We start from the raw sequence: 24,503 nt of genomic DNA on the forward strand, positions 1-24,503 counted from the left end.
GGATAAAACTAAGCCACAGATCCCCAAACAAAAGAAAACTTCTGTTTGAGGCTGTATTTTCGGTATCATACTCCTTCCAGTATTAGTAGGACTAGGAAGCCAGGGATTTCCTCTGTAGTTCATTTACTCGGCTAGGTAATTTCTTTAACCGGACACCAGTATACAGAGTTTCAAACAAAAGCTTTATTAAGTTGCTGGCAACAAAGCTCTTGTGTGTGATTGCACGCTCTAGCAATTTCTACATACCTTTTTATACTCAAACAACAACACATTCCACACTTGCGCATTGCATACAAGCCAAGACATCCCTTTTTAACTCCAAAGGTCTCAGATCTCACATCCAAGTGTGATTTCTCTCACCCACACTTCTCAAGAGATGGGCTTGTAGGCCCCAATTTCTACCCTCCCCACATGGACATTCTTTCAAGTAGTGTAATCAAATGCCTTCAAGGCAAGGCACGGGGTGTACCAGACATGAAAGGCGCCATCTATCTTAGCTAGCTAGATACTATTCAGATTAATTATGCTTTTTCTTTTTTGCTGAAAAAGCAAATTGCAAATATCTGCCTACAAACAGGACTAGGATGTATGGCTCTATTTTTTTCTCCTTTGGAGATTTAATCAATTGGACTTTAAACAGAGTGGCCATAGGAAGAACCTTGCTGGATCAGACCAAAGGCCCATCTAATGCAGCCTCCTGTTTCCAACAGAGGCCTCCAGGAAGCTCAAAGGCAGGGCTTTGACACCAACCACCGCAAGCACCGTTGATAAGGAGTGAATAGCTTGTGTCCTTTTTGGCTGTTTGAGAGCAATTTGCAAATAATATTCCAACAACAGCAATAAATACAGTAGCATTTACACCAGCATCTCCCCTCAGCAATTGGAGGGGAGGAGCCAGATCACAATTGGTCCCAGCCAAGCGAGTGGAGAGGGCCTGGGTTGTCTCTTTGACCTCTCCCTCTGCTGCACCCGGGTGGAATGAGTATGAGAGAACCCTGCAAGGAGGCCTCTGGTGGAATTCGACAGAATGAGGGTTCTCTGCAGCTAGGAAGGAATATAGAAAATGAGGCTAAGCTTGACTCTGAACCAGAAGTGAGTTCCCAGTGACTTAGGCACTCTGGGGATCTAATAAAGATGTTTCTGCTCAGTGATTCATTTATGAATGTTCTTGGGGAGAGGCATATTAGAGCAGGATACATGAGGACAGGTGTTATTAAGTGACAGTAGTGGGAGATGATAATATTTTACCTCACAATGCCTGTGAATTGTGTTGGAGTTAGGAACCTGGCAGTATCAGCTCTCAGCTGCTGTGACTCATAGTGACCACTGGAGGGGTTTAAGGTCATGGATAAAAGGGCTGGACTGCTCCCCTCTTGGTTCTTCCGGTGTTAGTCTTCATTTTGTCTCTCCAGAGATGGTTGTTTGTTTTGGTTTCTCTCTTCAGCCATCAGCTACAGCTGAAATAAGCTGCAGGCTCTTCCACATTTATTTGTAACCTTTTCTCTAAATCAGGGGTGGGGAAACTTGGCCCTCCAGCTGTTTTGTTCCCCAACCCTGCTCTAAATAAATCCTTGTAGTTCTTCAATGCTGAAGAACTGTCTCAAGACCTCTTGCTTTGCTGCTTTCTCCCCAAACTGGTTTTGCTTTGTTATTTGAGGACTGAACTACCATTCTTCCTCTGCAAATAACCGCCCTGAGCCATTTTTGGAAGGGCAGTATAGAAATAGAATTATTATTATTATTATTATTTAGAACTATAGAATACATCCAAGATCTGGCAAACCCAGGTGTTGCTATTTGCTCCACTCCCAGTTTGGTCAAGATGTGTGCTTCCAGAGAGGTCTTGCTTTATGCTCCACTTGGACCATTGAGGCAGTGTCAAGGTCTGGCCAGCTGCTAGGGAAGTTCATGAAGCAAGCGGAGCTGCTGAAATCGGATATGGCTTGGCTGAACGCTGTCGGCAAGGAATGTTGACGAATGTTGATTCTCAGCAATGAATAGGAGGCTGGAGATGTGATTTATAGAGCAAGCCGAGAGCTTCCAGCTGGTAGGAATTCATGGCTTGTCAGCCCTCAGCAAGAGGCGTTTGCTCCTCCTAACAGCCTCTAATTGCGTTTTACGTCTCATGATCCTGCGCTGTTGTGGAGTCATTGGTGTTTCATTACATAGCTCTTCTTCACATTGGTCCCCCACGCCTTCTGCTGACTCAGGTTGCCGTGCCTGCTCTAAATCATTAGTTGGATCTACCACAGCTGTTTCATGAACGCTGACAGCCGGGCTCTGCCCCTCAGACACTCCTGAATCGGCTGGAAAGTTGACAGCTTCCCCTTCCTCCTTGCTGTCGGAGGTCGAGGGCGTGACAGGCAGTACCATGGACCACCACCAGAAGGTGACACCAGGGGGCAAGGAAACCTTGGTTTGTTCCAGGGTGGGGGAATCTACATGCAGAAGCCCATCTCTCTTCTGAACTTTGTTCAAATATTTTTGTAAATTGCCCTGAATGGCGGTTGGCACGCTATGTGCACTACACCACAACTCACTCCCGGCCACCCCAGTGCCCCCCAGGTGGAGTTATGGGTCTGCTGAAACCTCCATTATTCCCAGGGGGGACAGGACCTTAAAGAAGCGTAAACTTCCAACAATTCCTGAGAAATCAGCCCTTTGCCCTATTCCTTTGGAATCTGGGTTGTGGCAGGCACCCCTTGGGGCACTGCCACCCAACCCACTGTTTTGCCCCTCAGGCCCCCTTTCTGCCCCGAATCTGCCCCAAAGACATGTCAACTTCAGAAATTCTTTAAAAATCAGCCCCTTTCCCAATTCCTCTGGAATCTGGGTGGCAGCAGGCACACATTGGGGCACTACCACCTGAACCACTCTTCTGCCCCTAAAGCCCCCTTTCTGCCCCCAATCCACCCCAAATAACATCAACATCACACATCAACAACAGAGCTTTGGAAAAAATCAGGCAGATTTCCAAAGGTCATGCATATCCACATTCCCCCTGCCCAAAATGCAATTGATCTACACACAACAGTGTGAAACAACAACAGTGAAATGCACACTGCCCCATTGGCCAAAGAGAGTAAAATTTACCCTTAAATTTGCTTAAAAGGAATAAGGAGGCAATTGCCAGCAGATCAGCCCATGCTTTCGCTGGCCAGTCTGCGGGCTGGAAGGGCTGGAAATTCAAACAGATGTCAAAAATAAAAATGGAGACTGAAGGAGAAAGACTTTCTGTGATTGCAAAATGGAGTTCCAAAACAGCCGAAACAACAAAACATTTTGTATCTGAAACAGGGACATTTTGGTTTGGCTACAGAATTTTCTGTTTTGAGCATTGGGTGTTTTGTTTTGGCTACAAAACAGCCGAAATGGCCTGTTGTGTTCACAAAACATTTTGTATCCGAAACGAAATGCACATCCCTATTGGTTAGCCCTGCTGAGGCTGGGCAAAGAGGCACCTTTTTAATGTGTTGATTCTTCTTATTGAGCAGGGGGAGAGTAACTGGCCCTCTCCACCCCCAGCACAGTACCTGCAGTGACTGTTGCTGGTGTCTATCTTACATTTCTTGTAGATTGTGAGCCCTTTGGGGACAGGAATCCATCTTATTTATTTATTATTTCTCTCTGTAAACCACTTTGTAAACTTTTGTTGAAAAGTGGTATATAAATATTTGCTGCTGCTGCTGCTGCTGCTGCTGTTGTTAGGGCTAAACATGTCAAGCCTTATTCGCCCAGATCGACTTCATTTCTCCTTACTAACTGGATCTGAGTTGGGAAATCAGGACTGCAGGTAATGCGGGTCTTTAATGAGATTTGGTGGTGGAGGCAGCAGCAGCAGTTGCTGCTGCTGCTGCTGAAGGGGTCCTCCTTTCTGTTTCAGGAGACTTAAGACAGTGTGCAAGTTGATCCATGCTGGACTTTCACAATTTCATAAAAAGATTCTTTGTTTTTGTTTTTAAGTGTTTCCCAATGTTTTCCCACTCTGTGTGTGTGTGTGTGTGTGTGTTGGGGTGGGGGAGAAATGTGTGAAACAATATATGATAAAAAATTGTGTATATATTTCAATTTCCTACCAAATTTTTCACACACACACCCAAAAAACCCCTTTCCACAGATTCAATATTTCTAGAAATGTTGTATCTCTATCATCCCTTTTTCAGGGTGGTGGTTGATTGGGCAGAGTCAGATAGCTTCAGGTGATTCCAGTAGAGTAAAGTAAAGTAAAGTAAAGTAAAGTAAAGTAAAGTAAAGTAATAAATAAAATGATGATGATAAAGATAATAATACATTTAATGTGCATATCAGTAAATTACTGTACTCCACTCTGGGTAAGAAGATAGATTAGTAGCCTAAATACATAAACATTATTGGGTGTGGATGGGCAAGATCAGAATGAGAGCAAATTGCCATGGTCTTCCCCAACCAAATCTGCTTTTCTTCCTCTTGCATGATGTAGCATTGGTGGAGGATGCTATGGCTGGTGGTTTTATAAGATCTTCATCTTTTCATCCGCCTTTATATACATGATCTTAACGGGAGTTTGATCTGCAGCACTTAGCGTGTGATTATTTTTAGCTCCATCCTGTAAAAAAAGTCATACATAAATTCTTGACAATTAAGATAGTCTTAAAGGCACAGTACAGGCTGGGTTGTTTTTTTGTGTGTATGATGGTGGTGGCGATGGTTTTTCTTCTTCTCTAGTCAGTGGGACACTATGATTTTGCTGCAGCTGCTGTGTTACTCATGCTGATTTTGCTAGGCTATTAGGACAAAAAGCAATCAGCACAGAAATCAGTATAAAGCATAGACTCTGACCACTGAATCCCACTGATCCAGTGTCTTTCACTCACCAAACCCCCAGCTGAAAGAGACTCATTTTTGCATTTCTGGCAAAAACATTTGCTCCTGAGCTTGATTCTCTTAGGGAGGCTGCACATCTGTCCAAGAGGGGTAGCGTGCAGAATCACAGCTGGCTCATTGCTCAAGACATGGCTGTTCCTCCACTCTCCATGTATCTAACACTTTTCTGCAGAGGCAAGCAGTGAGCCCTGGGGAGCGCTCCTGAGTCCTTCCACTGTTCTGGAACCCTGAACAGCCAGGGTTCTAGAATGTGGTGAGAAACTCTTTCCAAGTTCAGAACTCTGCATCCATGCAGTGACCACAGGAAATGCAGAGGACCATGGCCAAGAAAAGCATTGGTACTAGGAGTGGCATAGCTAGCGGGTGTGCTCCCGTTCCATTGGTATTTGTGTTTACTGGACATTGTTAGGCATTCTATCCCACCCCTCACCTGATGCTGGAGAAGATTCTGATGAAATCTAGGGATGTTCACAAAACTGGTTTCCCCGGTTCAGTTCAAGTTCAGATCAGAATTGAATCATCCTGGGCATGTTTGGTTTTGTGCCCCCGAACTAGAACTCTGGCTTGGCTTGAGTTTGAAACAGTTCAGGGTTCTAAACTTTTTTTAAAAAATTAAGCTTATTGCAGCCTCTGGGGGTTATGGTGCAGCAGCCTCTAGGGGTGCTACTGCCGCTGTGGGGTAGGTCTTCAGATGTTCCACCTCCCCCCCACCGGCCTCCCCCCCTTGGTCTTCTATGGGCCTTCAGCTCATTTGGGGCATTTTCAGCCCCCTCCATGGTCCTGATGGCCATTTTGGAGGCTGCCTCGCATGAGCCCTCTATGGGTATTCTCACCCATAGAATACGGGGAGGAGGGGAACCTCCCCAAGGCAGCATCCCTGGAGGCTGTCAGGCCTGCGGGTAAGCTTTAAAAATTGTCATTGGTTGTTTTTTTTAATGTTTAGATCCCCGAACTGGCCCTGAGCCAGTTCGGCTTGAGGTTGAGACTGAGCTGATTTGGCTTGAGGCTGAGCTGAACTGGGCCCAGGCTGGCTCAAGGGCTCACCCTCCAGCTGGCCTGGTTTGCTAGCAAACCGGCTCAATCTCGGGCCAGTTTGCACATCTTTAATGAAAACCACTATTCTGAATTGAACCCCCATTTACTGTCTGGTTCCTTCGGCAGTGCTAATCTAAGGAGTGCTGCCTAGAATGCACCATGTCCTGCTTCTGCTTAATGTAAGTAGCTATACTACTGGTGTTGAATTTTCTTTTTGATCAGATCCCAAGGGTAGAAGTTAGAATGCCAGATTATATACTGTTTCATCAGGAAATGGTATAATCCCCCTAAATGCCCGCCTACAGACAGTAGTGAACTGTATGAGGGATAATAAATTGAAACTGAATCCCAAAAAGATGGAGGTACTCATGGTAAGAAGTCATACTTCGAGGGACGTGATAGATCTTCCTGTTCTCAATGGGGCTGCACTCTCCACGAAGGAACAGGAATGTAGTTTAGGACTGCTTCTAGACCCAGGCCTCACTCTAGTTTCTCAGGTTGAGGCTAGGGCCAGGAGTGCTTTCTATCAACTTCAGTTGATACGACAGCTGCTTCCATTCCTTGATAACAATGAACTCAGAACTGTGGTGCATTTTCTGGTAACCTCTAGACTTGACTTCTGCAATGCTCTCTAAGTGTGGCTCCCTCTGTATGTGGTTCAAAAACTTCCGTTGGTCCAAAATGAGGTGGCTAGATTGGTCTCTGGGGTTTCTCGGAGATGGAGATACCATATTATGCCTGTTTTAAAGCAATTCCATTGGTTACCAAGAGGTTTCTGGGCAAAATACAAAGTGCTGGTAATTACCTTTAAAGTCCTGAACAGCTTAGGACCGAGTTACTTGGGAGAGCACCATCTTCTGCATGACACCCACAGCTCAGTGAGGTCATTGAGAAACGTTCGTCTCCGGATGCCAGCAGCTCGTCTGGTGGTGACTTGGGGCAGGCCTTCTCTGTGGTCACTCCTGGGCTCTGAAATGTGCTCCCTATAGCTGTTAATGGTTCAACATCTCTTCCCACCTTTAAAAGAGCCCTTAAAACACATCTTTTTAACCAGGCTTTTAGTAATCTGTGAATGTTATAATTGTTTTAAATTGTTGTTTTTGTGGTTGTTTTATTTTGCCTTTGTTGTACTTACTTTAGTGAACTGCCTAGAGCCTTTGGAGTCAGGTGGTATATAAATTAAATAATAAATAAATAATGATCCATTTGCATTTCAGCAGAATGAGATTTAATGGCCCTTGAGTGACTTCTTATGTCATCTTTTGCAACTCTCCTGATCCAGCCAAAGTCTGGAGAATTTCCAGATGGGGCTATTAGCTCAAATCTGCACCGGAATGGAGGATGCACTAACAAATTAGACGGATTCATGCCAAATTTTGTGTGAGATGTTGGGGAGCCCATAACACAGGACTTTGCTTTTTCCTTGTGCATTGAAACTTGGTCCCGATTTATGTCTAGGGTTTTTTAGTCCACTATCTGCCCTGGCTTTCTTTCTTTTTTTTTTTTTTTTGATAAATCAGGGTACCAGATGTGCCCCAATGCTTCTTCCACAATGTGTGGAGAGGCCATTACTGATAACTTGACTTGTTTAAAGTGCGGGGTTGTTTTTTTAAAGATTTGCTGGGTGAACTTCCAGAACACCAACTGCAGTGCTTTTGTAGAGTTGCCAAGCTTGTGGAAGTTGTGCAATCAGAAGGGGGTGGGAATTAAGCTTAGCTAAAAGGAGGCACGTTTTGCTCATGCTAAGCGACCAGCTGTGAGTCTTGCCCAAATATAAGCAAGTGAAAAGTTCATGATCCTATGAACTGAAGTATCCAAAATGGAGCCTGCAATCCCACAGTCCCATGCAGCTATTGCAATCACAGAAGGACGCTCTTCGCGCTACCTCAAAACAGAGCAGTCTGGCAAGACAAGTGCTGTGAACATGCACAGAAGAACTATTCACAAGGAATAGAAAGGAACCACATCTAAGGCATCCTATGCAAACAGCCCCATTAATTCCCTGAATTAAACTTCCATGATTCTGATGCAAAGTTTATTTGCTCTGCGGTTACCCTGTCCCACCCAATGTTCCCTCTAACAGGGACTCCCAGATTATGTTGACTACAACTCCCAGAATCCCCAGCCAAAGGCCACTGCAGCTGGGAATTCTGGGAGTTGTAGTGAACAACACCTGGAAATCCCTGTTAGAGGGAACAGTGCTCCCACCCCACAAGCTTAAAGCCCCCTCTAGAAATGCTCTTGGAGACTACAGAGATTTCCATCATTAAGGAATCTATTTCAGAGGAAATGGACCAGGCAGCATTCCAAGTGCTCCCTGGTTCTGAGGTCCCACCCACTCCTTTAAATGAGATTTGATTTCTTAGCCCCCAGGGTGTTGGTAAGGGGTCCTCCCCTCTGCTTTTCCAAATATGAAAACATACTCTGTGTTGCACCTTCACAAATGCTAAAAGCTGTCTCTGGGTTTTGCATTGTGGATGCAATCTGAAAGTGGATGTGGTTTGTCAGGCAACTGACGTATTTTAAATGACAGGGACACTGAACTTGATGGATAAGATTAGAATCATGAAACACTTCTGTAATACAGTAACTGCTATTGCCAGCTCAGCTCATCATTTGGGAAAGAACTGATCTATCAACAAGGAGGGTGATTCTGGATAGACAAGTCAATTTTCTTTTACCATGAAGTTTTCTTCTGGCATCCTACTTATTGGTTGGTATTGCAGGTGAAAGAGTAATATGTTCTTGGGTAGTCCAATGGGAAGATCAGAGACCCAAGATTGTATCCTGTTCAGATATTTTGCCATTAATTGAATTCTCTCCTTTCCAGGATGGTGGCTGTCTGGGCAGTGGTGGCTGGCTAAAGGTAAGTACAAGTAGCCCAAACAATATGATACAGCTGATCTATCTTTAAGGTGAGTGGCATTTTTGGCATTCTATCATCATAAAGCCTGAGCATCCTATTCATCATGAAATTAAGACAATTTATCCAGTGTGAAATTTGTCGTGGAGAATCTAACCGGTAAGGGAAAAGTTCTAATCTGACCAAATTTCAACACATTCTCACGAAGAATGGCTGTGTTATAGCAGTTTACAATTTTTGCTTTTATTTGTAAACTTTGTGCTCTTTGCAAGTAATGTTTCCCCCACCCCAGTACTATCATAAATCTCACCATTTGGCAGTTTAGATTATGTCTGAAATTCAAGGGTATTGCAGTGGTATGCCTTTAGCTGGTTTGATAAAAATCCAGGATGTATTCTGAAAGTGATCAGGTTTTGAAGTTCTCATTTTAACCAGTTACTTAAGGAAGAACATGTAAAGGTAACTCATGTCAGTCTGATGGATTGAGACTGCCCTGGTAGAATCTGCTTCCTAACACCAAGACAGATGTTGCTAGAACAAGCAAGCAAGCAATTTGGAACTGCAAGGTGGGGGGAGCTTTAATTCTTGCCCCCCACTGGATCCTGACAGAGGCGTAACTAGGGAAAACGGCGCCTGGGGCAAGCACTGAAATTGAGCAGGAACTTGGGGCGGGGGGGTTGCTTCCACCAGATGCAGGCAGGCAGGAAGGAAGTGGCTGTGGCAGAACGGGAATCGGGGATTGATACAGGAAAACACACACCTTGTTGTGACCACACGCTTAATAATGCGACTCTCACTCTTGAGGTCTGGTGGTTCCAGTCCACCCACCCGCCGACGAATCCTTCTTGTGCCGGGTGTCCGTGAGTGTCCTCCTGTGCCTGCTGCAGCCAGCAACGGGTCCGATGCTCTCCTTCGCGACCGCGCCACCACGTGCAGGCGAACCTAGCGGAGGATGGACGCACGCATGCGCAGCGCGACTCGGCACGCCGCCGGCTGAGTCGTGCGTGCGTGCATCACATGACACTGACTAGAGACCCGGCAACTTGCAAGCCACTAGAGGGGGCCTCTTTCTGGCTGCTGGTGCCTGATAGTGATAAGTAGAGCGACAGCGAGCCTCAGCAAAAGCACAGGCAGCACATGAAAGGCACCCATCGCGGCGCCCGCCGCCAAGCCAGGCAGCAGGCCAGCAAAGCAATGGGGGGGTGCAGGCGCGGAAGGGACCGCTCGTGGGAGGGGTCGCCGACGTGCTCCCTTCCTTGCCTGAGAAATTTGTATTAAAAATTTTTTTAAAAAAAAATTGGGGGGATTGGCGGGGGTCATGGCGGCACCCCCCACATGACCAACAAAGATGGCACCTGGGGCACGTGCCCCCCCTGCTCCCCCTATCGTTACGCCTGTGCCTGAACTAGATTCTTGTGCCCTTCCTCCTCCAGTGCCTCATTTTTCCCAGCAGGGAAGCTGCCTTTGGGACCCTAACAGGACCAATGGAATATTGCATTCCTCATCTTTAGGGCCAACATAGGAGACAGGACAAGGGCAAGAAATCTACTGGCTTCAGGATCACTTGCTATGATAGTATCAGGGCCAGGGCAATAGGCAGCAACTGCAGGAGAAACTGACATCAAAAGATTAGTTAGGGCAGAGGTGTATCTAGGGAAAATAGTGCCTAGGGCAAGCACTGAAATTGCGCCCCCTGTCCAAACATCTGACACCCATCTTTCAGATCACTTTACCATCATATCAGCTGAAAAATACAAGTCAAGCTCGTTAATCTTTTAATATTTCAAAAACTATTTAGCAGTGGATGTTGCCAGACCAAAATATGCTGGGGCTCATGAAATACCCAAATACTATGTGGAGGTGTACTTGGGAAACTAAACAGAAGTGCCTGTCTAATTCTCTACTATGCACTGTAGCATCACTATTACATACGTTTTAAAAATAAATGGAGAATTTGACTTTTCCCAAATACTCTGAAAATAATTAAAGGATATGCAGAGTAAACTGTGTCACTGCTTGGAATATATTCTAGTATTTCAGAAAGACAGTTAAAATGAGAGAAAGAGAGCAAGAAACTCCCAGTGGGCCTTAATACTAAGGATTTCACACTGATTCAAAGACAAACTCACCATTAATAGCCATATTATTAAGACATCACATTTAACTCACTTATCACAAGAAGCAAAGTAAGAGCAAATGAATACAATCCTAGCTCATAAGCTTCAGCTCAGTATTCACAAGCCCTGATTCTCTGCACATAGTGCCAAACTGAATATGTGTACAGTGACTTATATTATATTAAATTAAAAGAAATTGTTTATCTGTAGCCCCTTCAGGGGGCTTCCTAAAGGCTGTGGGGGGTCTGCAAAGGTTCCCCTTCCCCCCACTGGCCTCTAGGGCCTCGCAGGGACCATTTGAGCATGTGTGGTGGCCATTTTGTTTTCGGCAATCATTTTTTTTTTAATTTTTAATTTTTTTTAAAAAGGTGCCCCCCTTCAAGTGGCGCCTGGGGCACGTGCCCTGCCTGCCCCACCCTAGATACCCCCTGAGTTAGGGGGCAAGCTAGGAGCCAGAGTTGAAGAGTCAAACCAGGAATGAAGCTCAAAGGCATTGCTTATTACTTTAGATCAGGGGTCCCAACCTGTGGTACTCCAGATGTTGCTGAACTACAGCTCCCATCACCCCCAGCTACAATTAATTGGAGTTGGGGCTGATGGGAGTTGTAGTTCAGCAACATCTGGAGTACCATGGGTTGGGAACCCCTGCTTTAGATCAGGGATTCTCAGTGTTGGGTCCCCAGATGTTATTGGACTTCAACTCCCATAATCCCCAACCCAAGGCCACTGGGGCTGGGGAATAGGGGTGTGCATGAACCAGTCGGGAGCCGGACCGGTCTGGTGGTCCGGCACTGAGGGGGGTCTCCCTTTAAGGGTGGGGTGGTAGAACTTACCCCTCCCGCCGCTCTTCCCCCTCCGGCGCTGTAGCGATAAGTGAAGTTTTTGGGGCGGCAGCGTTCCTCGCTGCCGCCCCTGCCCCCGTCATCGTTAGTAAACTCTTAGAGCAGCATGTGCGTGTGGCGGCGCACGCGCACCTGTTGCTGCCTACATCACACATAGCATGCGTGTGACGTAGGCGGCGCGCATGCACGGCGGCGACAGGCGCGTGCGCGCCACTGCACGCGCATGCATGCTGCTCTAAGAGTTTACTAACGATGACGGGGGCAGGGGCAGCAGCGAGGAATGCTGCCGCCCCAAAAACTTCACTTATCACTACAGTGCCGGAGGGGGAAGAGCAGCGGGAGGGGTAAGTTCTACCCCCCCCGCCCTTAAAGGGAGACCCCCCCTCTGTGCCGGTCCGGACCGGTCCAGACTGTGCACATCACTACTGGGGATTATGGTAGCTGAAGTCCAAATAACATCTGGGAACCCAAAGCTGAGACTCTCTGCTTTAGATCATCAGTATCCTGTGAATCTGGTGCTCACTATTAGGCACAGTCCTCTTTAATCCCCTTCCTCCCATTATGAACACCACATTAGGATATGTATATGCAGGAAAGTGAACAGCTGAGTGGCACCAGAGGTGCTCTTGCTCCTGAACTTCTAGGCCGAAGTCTGGGACCTCCAAATCCTTTTAGTCTGTCCCGGGTGGTGTGTTCATGTTAAATATGTGTTTAAAATCCTAGGGCGGGGGGCTCCAAAAGCCTTTAGATCCAGGCTCCAAAATTACCTAGGTGCACCTCTGAGTGGCACAAGGGAACAACTCAAAAAGGAATTCCTTTTCCTGTTTGCTGTACAGAATGGGGACAGGAAGGATGGGATGGGATTAAGGAGCCCTCGGCCTTTCTTTGTGCTTGAGTGGAAATGGGTCCTTGGGAAGGACCAGTGCTGCTGGCTCTTCAGCTTTTGCTTGATTCAAAATACACAGTGCTTACTGGGGAAAAACCAAACAGATGCTGGCCAGAGATTTTGGGGAGATGCAGATGTACTTGGAAAGAAGGGCATGGGCAGGCTACTATGGGCAGGTACACTATTTCATTGCAGGGAGATACCCGTGGATGGATGCATGTATGTGACTGAAATCAAAATCAATGTACTAATTTCCTCCATAGTACAGAGTCAGACTGCTGCAGATACTTCACCTTCCAAAACTCACTCTTGTTCCCTTTTTCTCATTCAGGAAGACGGTATAGTAGGCCTTCCATCTCAGTGAGTCCTAGTGAGGTGGTCACCTTGGGGGCAAGTTTCAGCATCCACTGTAATTGTGAAGACTCAGCATGGGAAGAGTTAATCCTGTTCCAAAGACGAATGTCTTTGCGCAAATGGAAAGTGCTCAGGGGAGAATGGAATGGGACCGTATATGTCAAAGCCATTGTCAAAGCCGAACCATCAGATGCGGGGATCTACTGCTGTCAGTGTTGCTTGTTCCTACCAGTCATTAACAATGCTAACCAGGTACTATGCTCATATCACAGTGACAACGTTCAAATCAACATAACCGGTGAGTGCCTCACTCAGTTCTTGCATGCTTTTTTTTTTTTTTTTACAAATGACACTGAAACAGGTTTTGCTTATTCTGCATCTGTAGTTCAAGTGGAAAAGCTGAATTTTCATATTTACTTACTTACTTATTTATTTACTTGATGCTGTGTGCCATTTTATGGCACATTTGAATAGCAAGTTTCACAAGTGATGCATTCTAGATTAAAAGGCATTCCTTGTTCAGATTAAGTAGGACGTAGGTTGATTAACTAGATATGTGGTCTTCCAGGTTTCATTACATTCCTCCTCCTGCATCCTATATCCTCCAAACCCCAAGATGATTGGGATTGAAAAACCAAAGTGTGAAAGCTAGAGGCCAAGTAGTAAGCAAGAACAAAATGTGAGACTGTAGACTACATTCAATGCTTACATAGCGGGCACCTTCACTGGCAGTTTCCATGCATTTTTGGTTCACTAATTAATGTGTTTGCACTTAACTTGTTTCTTACAGTGAAGGGTTTTGGACTTAGAATTTTCTTGGTTTTTAAAAAAAGGCAATTTACTGGAGGAGATTAACTTCACTGTTGCTCTATCATACTTCATAGGCCTGTGCCCTGTAAAAAATGTCAGATCCAACCCAGTCCGACTAGATTTGACAGTGAAATTGTCAGGTGGGCCAACATATCCACCGCAAAACTACTGGCTGATCAGAATTGGGTCAGAACTCTGAGACTTTCCCAATATTCTATTGGTTATTTTCAGGGATGGCACCCTGACTAGCAATATTTAAGTAGCAATATTTGTCAATATGTAAAGCACCATAAATTATCTTCCCTCTTTGTTTGCTTCATTGTCAAAGAGGCATATGATAGGTTGGAAGAGCCTTACTTAATACTTGCACTATTCTGATTTAATTTGAGGCCAAATAGTTTAAATGGGATAAACCATATGCTTTCTTCATGAAAAACCTCACTGATTTTTAAACTATGTTTTTATAACAAACAAACAAAAGAGTGGTCATACAAGAGAAAAAATGAACTTACTGTTGGAAATTCTCTGTGGTGAGAGAATCCCTTTCTCATTATAGCAGAGTGCACAGAGGCACAACACAGCGGATATTTAGTTAGGCATGCGTGTATGCTGAGAGTAAAGTAACTTGGAGCCAATTTATAGTTTCAAATCAATATTAAAGGCATTTATTAAGGAACTCCATTCTAGATAGGAAAGTGAGGAGTTAGGATCTCTAATCTATCTATCTAGCTGGATGCAGATGGATTCTGCATCCTCTCTGCACTTATGGTGCAGGGAGAGAGGCTTGCTATGTTGCAAGGTAGGAGGCCAGGTAGGAAGAGAGAGAGAGAGGAAGGAAGTTGAATCCCCTGACAGTAGCAATCTACATTTCAAAGGGATAGCATCAGAGCAGTGGAGAAGGGATGACCAATGTCTTGACTCTCTAGCCCTCTGACTTACTAATCTGTCCTCCACTGTCTGAGGCAAAGAGACAGCGCAAAGTCCTTTAACTTCCAACACTTACAACAGTATGACAACCTCAGCTTATCAGAAAACATACAGAGTGAGGATATTGCTAAAATGGGCTTAGTTTAAAACTCAGCCTTGTAACACTAACAATGGATACTACATTGCATTGTCTGACACAAGTGATATAGGTCTTTGTTGTAAACCGCCCAGAGACTTGAGTTTTGGGCGGTATACAAATATATAAAATAAAATAAAATATAAAAGGTCTTTCAGGAAAACATTTAATGAATGGCTTATTATCCACAAATGATATTAAAGAAAGGATATCCCTCATGCATAAAAGAGCCCAAATCATCTCACATATTACAGGCATTCATTTGTGTTGTGTATTTTTGCATTAATGCCAAGGGCCGTATTTCTAGATACCATGGCTGTAATATGAGGGAACCGCATACTGGAACTATGAGGCTATTCTCACGACCAGGTGAAACCGGGCTAAGGGAGCCTAGCCCGGTTTCACCTGGCCGTGTGCTGCCATGGGGTCTGTGTGGCTCCCGGCAGCAAGCCTCCCTAAATGCCTCTCCCCTTAAACGAGGTTAGCGGAGCAAGCGCTCTGCTAACCCCATTTATAGGATCATGTGTCGCCGTGGCATGGTTCTGCACCATGGCGACTCATGAGAAGACCCCTGAACAGGAGGCTGCAACAAGCCTCCCAGCATTGGGGGGGGCTCCCCAGAATGCCCCAAGCACTCGCGTGAGGCATTCTGGTACTTCCAGAGGCCAGGAGGCCCCCGATCCCTGCTGCCCCAACCAGCTCCGTTATGGAGCCAGTAATCGTGTGGGCGGCTGATCCAGCTGCCCAGGGAGAGCTGACTGCTCGTGTGCAGGGAGAATAGGCCAAGCCCGCTCTCTCTGCAAACCCCCTCACGGTTCTCCATGCTGCTTGTGTGGAGAGCCTTTATTTGTCAGAAGTGAGAATTCTTCTAAAGCATTACTCTTAGCACCGCAGTAACCTCTTGTGGCCACTAGGGGCATGAGGAGTTATCTTAATAGGTCTCTCTTGATCATTTAAGAGTCAGAATTGTTCAGTGGTTGTTGAAGGCTAGTGCCTGTTTGGGCATGTTGTTCAATGTCTTTCTCAATATGTGTTGTTTAGTTCCTTAATTTTGTTTTTTTGAAATCGTTCTACTGTCTCCAGATAATCTCTTGGGCTGAACTTCATTTCCACTGGAGCCTACTCTACTGTGTGAGGACTTTAACATTTCTCCTCACACTCCTCAACAGTATTTAGCATAATTTTTTTTTTAAAATGTCTAAAGCATTGACCAGGTAGCTGCTTTGAAACCTTGCAGAGATCAGGGAACTGAATGGCTCTCGGGTTAGTTGCAGAGGATGAAAATGCTCTAATGGAGTGACTTCTTAGTGAAGAGGGCTGTGGTTTCATGGCAACTGCAATCCTAAAATTATCATTAATTAATTAATTAATTAATTCATTCATTTAATTTCTATACTCCTTTTCATTAAAATACAGTTTACCGTATAATTAAAACAATGCATAATTAAAATACAAATTAAAAGTACAAGTATGAAATATAAATATTAAAATAATATCTCTTCTAAAAGTTTTAAACCTAAATAAAATAGTCACACACAAAACTAAAAGCAGCAACAGCAAATAAAAGAACAGCTCTCTCATAAAAGCCTGCGTGGGCAGCAACTCTTGGGAGCAGGCGGTCCCTCAGGTATCCTGGGCCCCAGCCATTAAGGGCTTTAAAGGTCAAAACTAGCACCTTGAATTGGACCCAGAAACAAACTGGCAGCTCTTTCAAAATGGGTGTGATGTGATCCTAGTGGGCAGCTCCAGATAAAATCTTAGCTGCTGCATTTTTCACTAGCTGCAGTTTCCGAATATATTTCAAGGGCAGCCCTACGTAGAGCGTGTTACAGTAATCCAGCCATGACATGACTAAGGCATGGGTAACTGTGGCCAGATCTGCCTTCCCGAGAAAGGGACGCAGCTGGTGCACTAGCCGAAGCCGTGCAAAGGCACTCCTGGCCACTTGAAAAACATTAGTAGTGTTCACCAGTAATCACTTCTAGCCCACTCTGTTTTTGAATTCAGCTTTCTGAATTCTGAAAGCTTTCTGAATTTTTGAATTCAGAATTCTAACTTTTTGACCCCATTGCATTTTTCCTGCCTCCAGATGCCAGCCTCCCCAAACCCACCATCAAGATGCAGCCCAGGAGACAGCTTGCTCTAGGCATGAATGCCACCATTGAATGTCAAGGGCCAAATAATGGTTTGATCCACTCCCTGCACAAATCCCAGAACCTGACTGCAACACAAGTGGCAGACAAATTTACAGCCAATTTCTTTTTTCCCATGTTGACGCGGGAGGATGCAGGAAGCTATACTTGTAAATATCAGCAGAAAGACAAGCCATTTGTCTGGTCAGAGTCAAGTGACTCTCTGAAGCTGGTTTTGCGAGGTAAGGCACCACATTGGACATACCCTCTGTAGTGGGCGGGAGAGTGGAGAAAGTGTATTTTGTGGTATGTGTGCAGCTTTCTTGGAACTGCCCAGATTATTTATATTGCTTTCTCTTTCATTGATTTTACTGCCACTATCCAGAGACACAGCATTTACAGTATGTACCAAATGTCAGTCCCTTTCTTATAAAGTGGGTTTATAAAGTGGGTTTATAGATGTGGAAGGCTTTTAATCAAATGACCCTGTCATCTTCCTTGGTTGAGCAACAGCAGCATGTTATTTACAGATTGTAAGGTCAGCTTGGTTCACTATTGAGAAGAGGGCTGCTTGCTTTAGTTACAAAATGGATACCTTACCATTTACTCTCTTTCCTCCCAAACACAGCCCTGATTTATAAACTCTTTCCCACTTGGCTTTCTCCAAAGCTTTTGCCATAGATCCAAACCCTATATTTTTGTGAGTCAAATATACACTACAGCTGTTCACAGAGGAGCTCTTACACCTGGACTTCTGGGCCGAGGTCCAGGGCCTCCACAGCCCCTGCCCCCCCCCAAATCCTCTTTAGTCTGTCCTGGGTGGTGTGGTTGCCCAGCCAAGCATGATGATGCTTAATTTGCAGGGCAAGGGTGGGCCTCCATAGGCCTTTAGGTCCAGGCTCCAAATTCACCTGGGTTTACTAAATTTACTCTAGCTGTTCACATGATCAAAAACTGGGTAGGAAAAGTGTCACTCTTTTGTCGCTGCCTAGTTATCTGCTCAAATTGGGGTTGATTGATTGACTTTTTGAGCATTCCGATTCCAGTTCATTTAGTCACGTTGTGCTATTCATCCATTTGTTTAGTTATCTGCTCACACAGAGTGTGCATAGCTCCCAAAGTTGGTTAGGATATTTGTCCTACTGGGTTTTCAGTCATGTGACCAGCCTTAATGGTTTTGGTTGTCTGAACAGCCTCACCATCCTACCCAGCAGCTGTACTCAACTGCTGTGAGGCAGGAAGAAAAGCTGTCCTACCTGGTGGGAGTCTAGCAGAGAATCACTGCCTGTGCCTCCTACTTTGTTTCCCCTCAAACATGAGCGGAAAACGGGAGCGCGCCCAGCTCCCAAAACTGGGCAGGTTACTTCTCCTACCCATTTTCCCCTCATGTGAACAAGCCTATAGTTTGGTCCTAACTTTGTGTATCTTAGAATGTCACTTAAAGTATGAACAGGATGTGGCAGTTCCAGAGAAAGGTTTAATGAGGAGCTAACCTGAGAGTCACTGTTGGCTTGCTGCCGCTCACCACTCAAGGCAAATGCCAGTAGGCTGCCTTGACACACTACTGACCCCTCTCCCTGGTGTGAGCCAGTGCTGATACAGCCACACCCCCATTGGCCCCACCTCTTGCTGACCCCACACCCTCCTCCTTTGCTGGCTGGGGTGCTCCAGCTCTTCTTTCTCCTCACTGCTTCTCTCCTTCACCTGCAGCAGCTGCTTAAAAAACCACCACCTGCCTGCCCTCTCCTCTGCACTGAGAAGAGAGAGTCAGGAGAGCGAGAAGCAGCTCTTCCTCCCTCCTCCATCATGCTCTCTCTTCCCAATGCAGAGGAGAGACCAGCTGGTGCTGCTGAAGAAGTGCTGGCTGTCCTCTCCTCTGCATTGGGAAGAGAGAGCCGGACACAAGGTTGGGGGGGGGGAGTTGCTTCTCTCTCTCTCTCTCTCTCTCTAGCTCTCCAGCTGTCCAGCAGTTGGAGGTAGTGTAAAGTGCTTAGGCTTGTCAGGATCATATTCAAAATGCAAATAAAGTGTGGAAGCCATTTGTTGCATAGTTCGTCGTAAAGCTGTGGCTGTTTATATTGCCACCCATAATGCCGCATTTTCCCAGCCGTGACTGTTCATATTGTTTCTAAGTGCTTTCCGTGCCCTCCTACTGCCCCATTTTGGGCCAATGGGGTTGCAGAAGAGTCAGGGGATAATGGTGTGATGGGGCTTCCCCCCCCTTTTCCTCTTGGTGGCTTTGTGCCAAGCCGCCTGAAGGGGGAGCAGTCTTTTCTAGCTTCTGCAAACTTAACTGTTCCTTGCCATGGCTGACAATTAAAACTAATTAACAATCTCGCTGCTAAAGGCTGAAATAAGAAAGAAAGAACAAAAACTGTTGCACAAGTACATAGTGGTAGATCAATGGAGAGACAGAGTAGGCATTTGCCTACAGCGGCAAATTTTGACAAGCAGCAAATTTTGCCCCTCCTCAAATTTTGATGCCCCTCTCTGTGGGCAGTGGCAGCTGCAGCAACGGTGGAGTGGGTGAGGAGAAAGTCCCCCCTTTTACCTTTTTTTTTAAAAAGGCAAACTTTTTTGTTTACGGTAAAAGGGTGGCAACATTTATTTGTAAACCGCCTTGAGCCATTTTGGACGGGTGGCATAAAAATTGAATGATTAAATAATAAAATGAAAAAAAAATTAAAAGCCTTTTTGCCTATGGGTGGCAAAAAGCTTAATCTGCCCCTGCAAGTACACCTAGGATTTTTTTTTTAAGAGTCATTAAAAGCTGAGAAGAGACTAAGATATTGAAACGTCAAATTGCTGAATGAACCCTCCACATTACAGCACACTGCACCACAGAAACAACGGGACAGCCCTCCTAAAATGGGAAGATACCGCTAATTTTTTGAAATGCACATGCAACGATGTAACACTAAAATGTAAAGATAAAACCCAGAAGAAGGTTTCCAATGTGTGAATAGCACCTTGCTGTCATCACATTCACGATAGTGTCAAAACACAGTTAGTATGGACTCACACTTAGCAGATACACAGTGAAACAATTATGACATGTAATCTGGAGTGCACCCAGTGCAGAGGAGAGGACAGCCAGCACTTCTCCAGCACTGGCAGGTCTCTCCTCTGCACTGGGAAGAGAGAGCAGGAAGATTTAGACCACTTTTGAAGCAACCGTCATCATGATGGAGATTGTTTTGGCAGCTTTGACTTGGAAGACTCGTGCCCTGCATCTGCTTCAATGATAGTACTGCTGCTGGATGAACTACCAATTCTGCCATGGCAGACGGAGAGGCCACAGAAGCTGGAATGCAGGAACCTGTGGCAGTCACAATTGACACACTGAGGCGATTCTCACAATCTCCAAAAAGCGGCCTAAAGGAGCCTAGCCCGCTTTTTGGTGATCGTGTGCTGCCAAGGGAGCCACGCGACTCCCAGCACCAAACCACCAAAACTACTCCTCCCCTTAGCTGCGGTTAACGGAGTGAGCACTCTGTTAACCTCAGCGTTCTGCTCATGTGTTGCTGCAGAGCGCGGTGACATACAAGTAGACCCCCGAACGGCAGGCTGCAAGCAGCCTCCCAAGGTCAGGGGTCTCTCCAGGATGCCCCGCCCACTCACGTGGGGCATCCTGGAACTTCCAGGGGCCACGCAGCCCCCAATCCCTGCAGCCCCCGCCAGCTCCATGACAGAGCCGGCAGTCATGCGGGAGGCTGATACGGCCACCCAGGGCTGCAGGCTTGCTCGTCTGCAGGGAGAGCGGGCTAAGCCCACTCTTTCCGCCTAACCCCATCTGGCGAGTCTCACTGATTGTGAGACTCGCCTCACTGTTTGGCGCTGTGAAAGCCTATTTACACTGTGAGTCATGTAGTCTACACTCCCGGTTTCTTTGCACCTGCGCAGTAAATTTTAAGTGGTGCTGGCAAGTGTCCATTTTGTGCAACTCATCCAAACAAAACAGGAAAAATGTTGTGACCCTGCAAGATGGGCATCTAGCCCTACAACCATGGCACTTTTAAGCAGATATACGACTTGCCAATACAGTGCATAGCGGAAATGAAAACAAAGGATACATCCTTGTGGCCATTTATTAAGGGGGTCACCTTTAATTAGGAGTATTGCTCGGATAGGCTAATACAAGTCCCCAAAAGAAAACAGATCACGGACACCAGCTGGATTTAGTTCATCAATTTATTGTTACACGCTAAATATCAGCTAAACTATAGTTCATTCACTCACACATGCATACTTACCAGCCCCACTTAAAGGTGATCAGTTCTTTAATGGGGTGTTGGGAGAAGATGGGGGCCCCACGATGTTCGATGCTTTTCAGAGAAAACCTTTGTTGATGCCTGACTTTAAAAAGGTTGCTTGCCTTTGAAGCTGTTTGATGGTCTATATTGGCATCTGTCCTTATCTCTGGACTGACCATGGCCCTTGTTTGAGCAACTCCTTTCCTGCTGCCTTCAGCATTTTATTCTGGTTTTCTCTGGTCATTTTGGGGTTATCTGTATCTTCTTCTAAACATTTATCCTGTCTTCGGGGCTGGTATGTCCTCTGCTCACTCATGCATTCTTTCACGTACACACACACAGAGTTCCTTTTATCTTTTGTTTTAGACAGAAGTAAATCATACTAACAACCTTTTAAGTGGGAGCAATTCCACTTATTAACATCAATACTTCATTCAGTTATACACGTAGGCTATGAAACTACAACAATCACTTTGAATCAAATAATTATACTAGTTATATTACATGTCATCCTTGTTTTTGAGAGTCAAGTTACTGAGGCTGTTCGCATGAGCAGCCAAACCCAGACTTGAGCACCTCTGCCTAGGTTTGGCTGCCCGGGTGAAGTGCCGGGATTTAGGCCAATCCCAGTGCTGCCTCCTTAAGCCTAGGAATTTACCCAAGGCTTTAACCTGAGTTAAAGGAAGCGAGTGTGCCCTTTACCCCAGGTTCAGGGTCATGTGTTTGCTTGGGCCACACATCAACTGGAATTATCTAGGGGTAAGGTAAGCTCAATCTTGCCTTCCCCTCCACACCCTCCCCAACCACAGAAAATGGTCATGTGCACAACCTTACTAGCTCTGTTGTGTAGTTCTCTCAACCCAAGCACAGGACCAGCCTCTTTCTGGAGTATAGATACATATGTTACAGTTACAACACATTTTCATTAATTCAGTCCACCAACTATCATCTGTAGGGACTACTTCTGCAAGCACCTACGTCTTGAACAACAAACCAAACAAAAGAGCTAGTAACTTGAGTGTCCCTCCCTGGATATAATATGTGTTGATTGGTGTTTGCAATACATTTCGGGTTTATTTTATATTGAAGATGTCCTATTGGTTATGAAGTTATCTTTGAACATTTGTTTTGCTAGCAGCCTGGTAGATATCTTGAATGAATCTCCAATATGGTTTTTATTCTGGACTGATGTCACTGAAGAAGGCTAGAATAGGCCAAAACACATCTGGCTGTCAAGTACTGTGGCAATGCAGAAAAGATAGGACTATGATGACCAAGCCCTGTGGCAATGAATACAGGATTTACTTGAAGGACTTTTATTTGTGTTAGTCCCTGCAGAATGTGCCACGAGGTTGTGTTTGAGAATCAACAGTGAATATTATTCCTTGTGTGTTTTATATAAGGACTTCTATTGAATTATTGCATTTTAAAAATACAAATCCATTTCTGTGAACAGAGATTCTTGCAGCTAGTGGGCATATTAGTTTTTATGACCATACACGAATGACATTGACTGCTTGTATTTGGTTAACTTTGTCATCCATATTAATATAAATTTGTAATTATATAAATCTGGGTTCTTTTGGACTTTGTTTTGATTGTGAGTAAACCTAAACACAGGTCTTTTTCATTTCATTCATTCAGAATCAGCAGGAAACATACATGTTAAATGTCAATCAACATGACTCCATGTCATCCTCACTGTATCTTTCCTATCCTTAGATCCAAACCTCCCTAAACCCACCATTGAAATGATGCCCAAGGGACCCCATGATCCAGGCATGAATGTCACTATCAAGTGCCAGGGGCCATACAAGGGCCTGAACTTCTCCCTGTTCAAACCCAAGGACCGGATAACATTTCTGAGCACAGAACCAGAGAAAAACACAGCTGAGTTCCATTTAAGCCGAGTGAGTGTAGACAATGAAGGGATTTACACCTGCCAGTATCATCACTCAGCATATGCCTTTATCTTGTCAAAGCCAAGTGATCCTGTAAAGATCATTGTGAGAGGTAAGGAGCCTATCTTAGAGCACAGCTGGATATAATGGGATACCTACATGTATTTTTTCCATGTCTGCTTTTCAACTATAAACGGGGTGGTGGCGAGAAGGGTCTATTTTGAACATGTGTGTTTTTCACTCACACACAATCACAAAATGGGAGAGTACACAGCTCCGAAACCTGGGTAGGATGCTTTTCCTACCATTTTCAGTTGTGTGAATAAGCCTATAATTTATTTCCAGGGCTGCGTACTTTCCTCTAGTTTACAATTACATCACCAAGCAGAGCAACTAGGAGATGCAGAATTCAGCGTCTTGGCAATCTCGAGTTTCTTCTTTGTAAAAACAGGTTTCCACTTGCTAATGCTCCAAAGAGATACTTGAAAACAAGGAGGTGGTGCTTGGCAAAAAGCCCCAACACTACAGTAAGAGTATCTTGGCCATGTTGGGGAGGAAAGTGTTTCAATCAATGGAGCACATTGAGAAAAGGCAGAGAGAGGGTTAAGTTTAGGGATGTGCAAAACAGGTTCGACGTAGAACATGTTCAGTTCAAACGTTCAGGGTCTAACCGAAACATCCCCTGTTCGGTCCGACCCCGGACTAAACACCCCCCGACTGTTTGGGGGGGTCATGGATTTTTTTTAACTTACCCCCTTCAAGGGAGATGTTGGAGGTGGCGGGGAGGTCCGGGGAGGTTCCCCCTCCCCCCAGCAGCCTCCCTTATTGCTGCACGGCTCTTTGGCCCGTTCGGGCCTTCCCCCTCTGGTGAGGTGGCCATTTTGGAGGTTGCTGCACCTGCACAATTGGCCTCTGTGCCAATTGAGAAGAACTACTACTAAAATTACAACAAAAATGAAGAATAATGCTTTACAATAACATGCACAATGAGTAGTGCATGTTAGGAAGAAGCTTCTCATCATTAAAATATGTCCCCACTGTAGTGCTGTGCCTTTGTAGAATTTTTGAAAATCTAGTCTTCTGTTTTTAATAAGGCCAAGTATAAAGTGAAGGAAAAAAGACAAAGGGAAAACAAGAGATAAAATGGAAGGGATTGGGGTTGTTTTTTGGGTGCCAGCATGATGACGAGTCAGATATACTACCAGATCACAGCAGTTGCTCTTCTGCAGCAATTTATTATAAATACATATATTATATATTAAGCTACAGTACACTACTGCTCATGGCTGCTCACAACAATAACATAGATACAATGTAAAATGAAAGTAATAAAGTTAAGTAAACAAGTTAAAAGTCAGGCTAAAAACCACAATCAGTATTAAGT

At 45.1% G+C, this 24,503-nt stretch overlaps 1 protein-coding gene across 3 annotated transcripts in view; it reads left to right on the forward strand.

The window, feature by feature from the left end:
- The first annotated feature begins 5,164 nt into the window (after positions 1-5,164).
- The window catches only part of LOC128331886 (osteoclast-associated immunoglobulin-like receptor), a 35,627-nt gene continuing 16,288 nt past the window's right edge, over positions 5,165-24,503 (forward strand). For 2 of the 3 annotated variants that reach the window (XR_008310463.1, XM_053265874.1), the window contains exons 1-5: positions 5,174-5,201; positions 8,729-8,764; positions 12,938-13,258; positions 16,923-17,207; positions 22,941-23,231. Coding sequence is in view for 2 of the 3 variants with exons in the window: in XM_053265874.1 (XP_053121849.1) it covers positions 5,183-5,201; positions 8,729-8,764; positions 12,938-13,258; positions 16,923-17,207; positions 22,941-23,231 (952 nt within the window). In the remaining variant the exon portion in view is untranslated. Of the gene's footprint in view, positions 5,227-8,728; positions 8,765-12,937; positions 13,259-16,922; positions 17,208-22,940; positions 23,232-24,503 lie in introns of all 3 variants that reach the window. The other variant, XM_053265875.1, reaches the window with a different exon arrangement.

The sequence above is a fragment of the Hemicordylus capensis genome, chromosome 6, assembly GCF_027244095.1.
Source record: "Hemicordylus capensis ecotype Gifberg chromosome 6, rHemCap1.1.pri, whole genome shotgun sequence".
In the NCBI taxonomy this organism is placed as follows: domain Eukaryota; kingdom Metazoa; phylum Chordata; class Lepidosauria; order Squamata; family Cordylidae; genus Hemicordylus; species Hemicordylus capensis.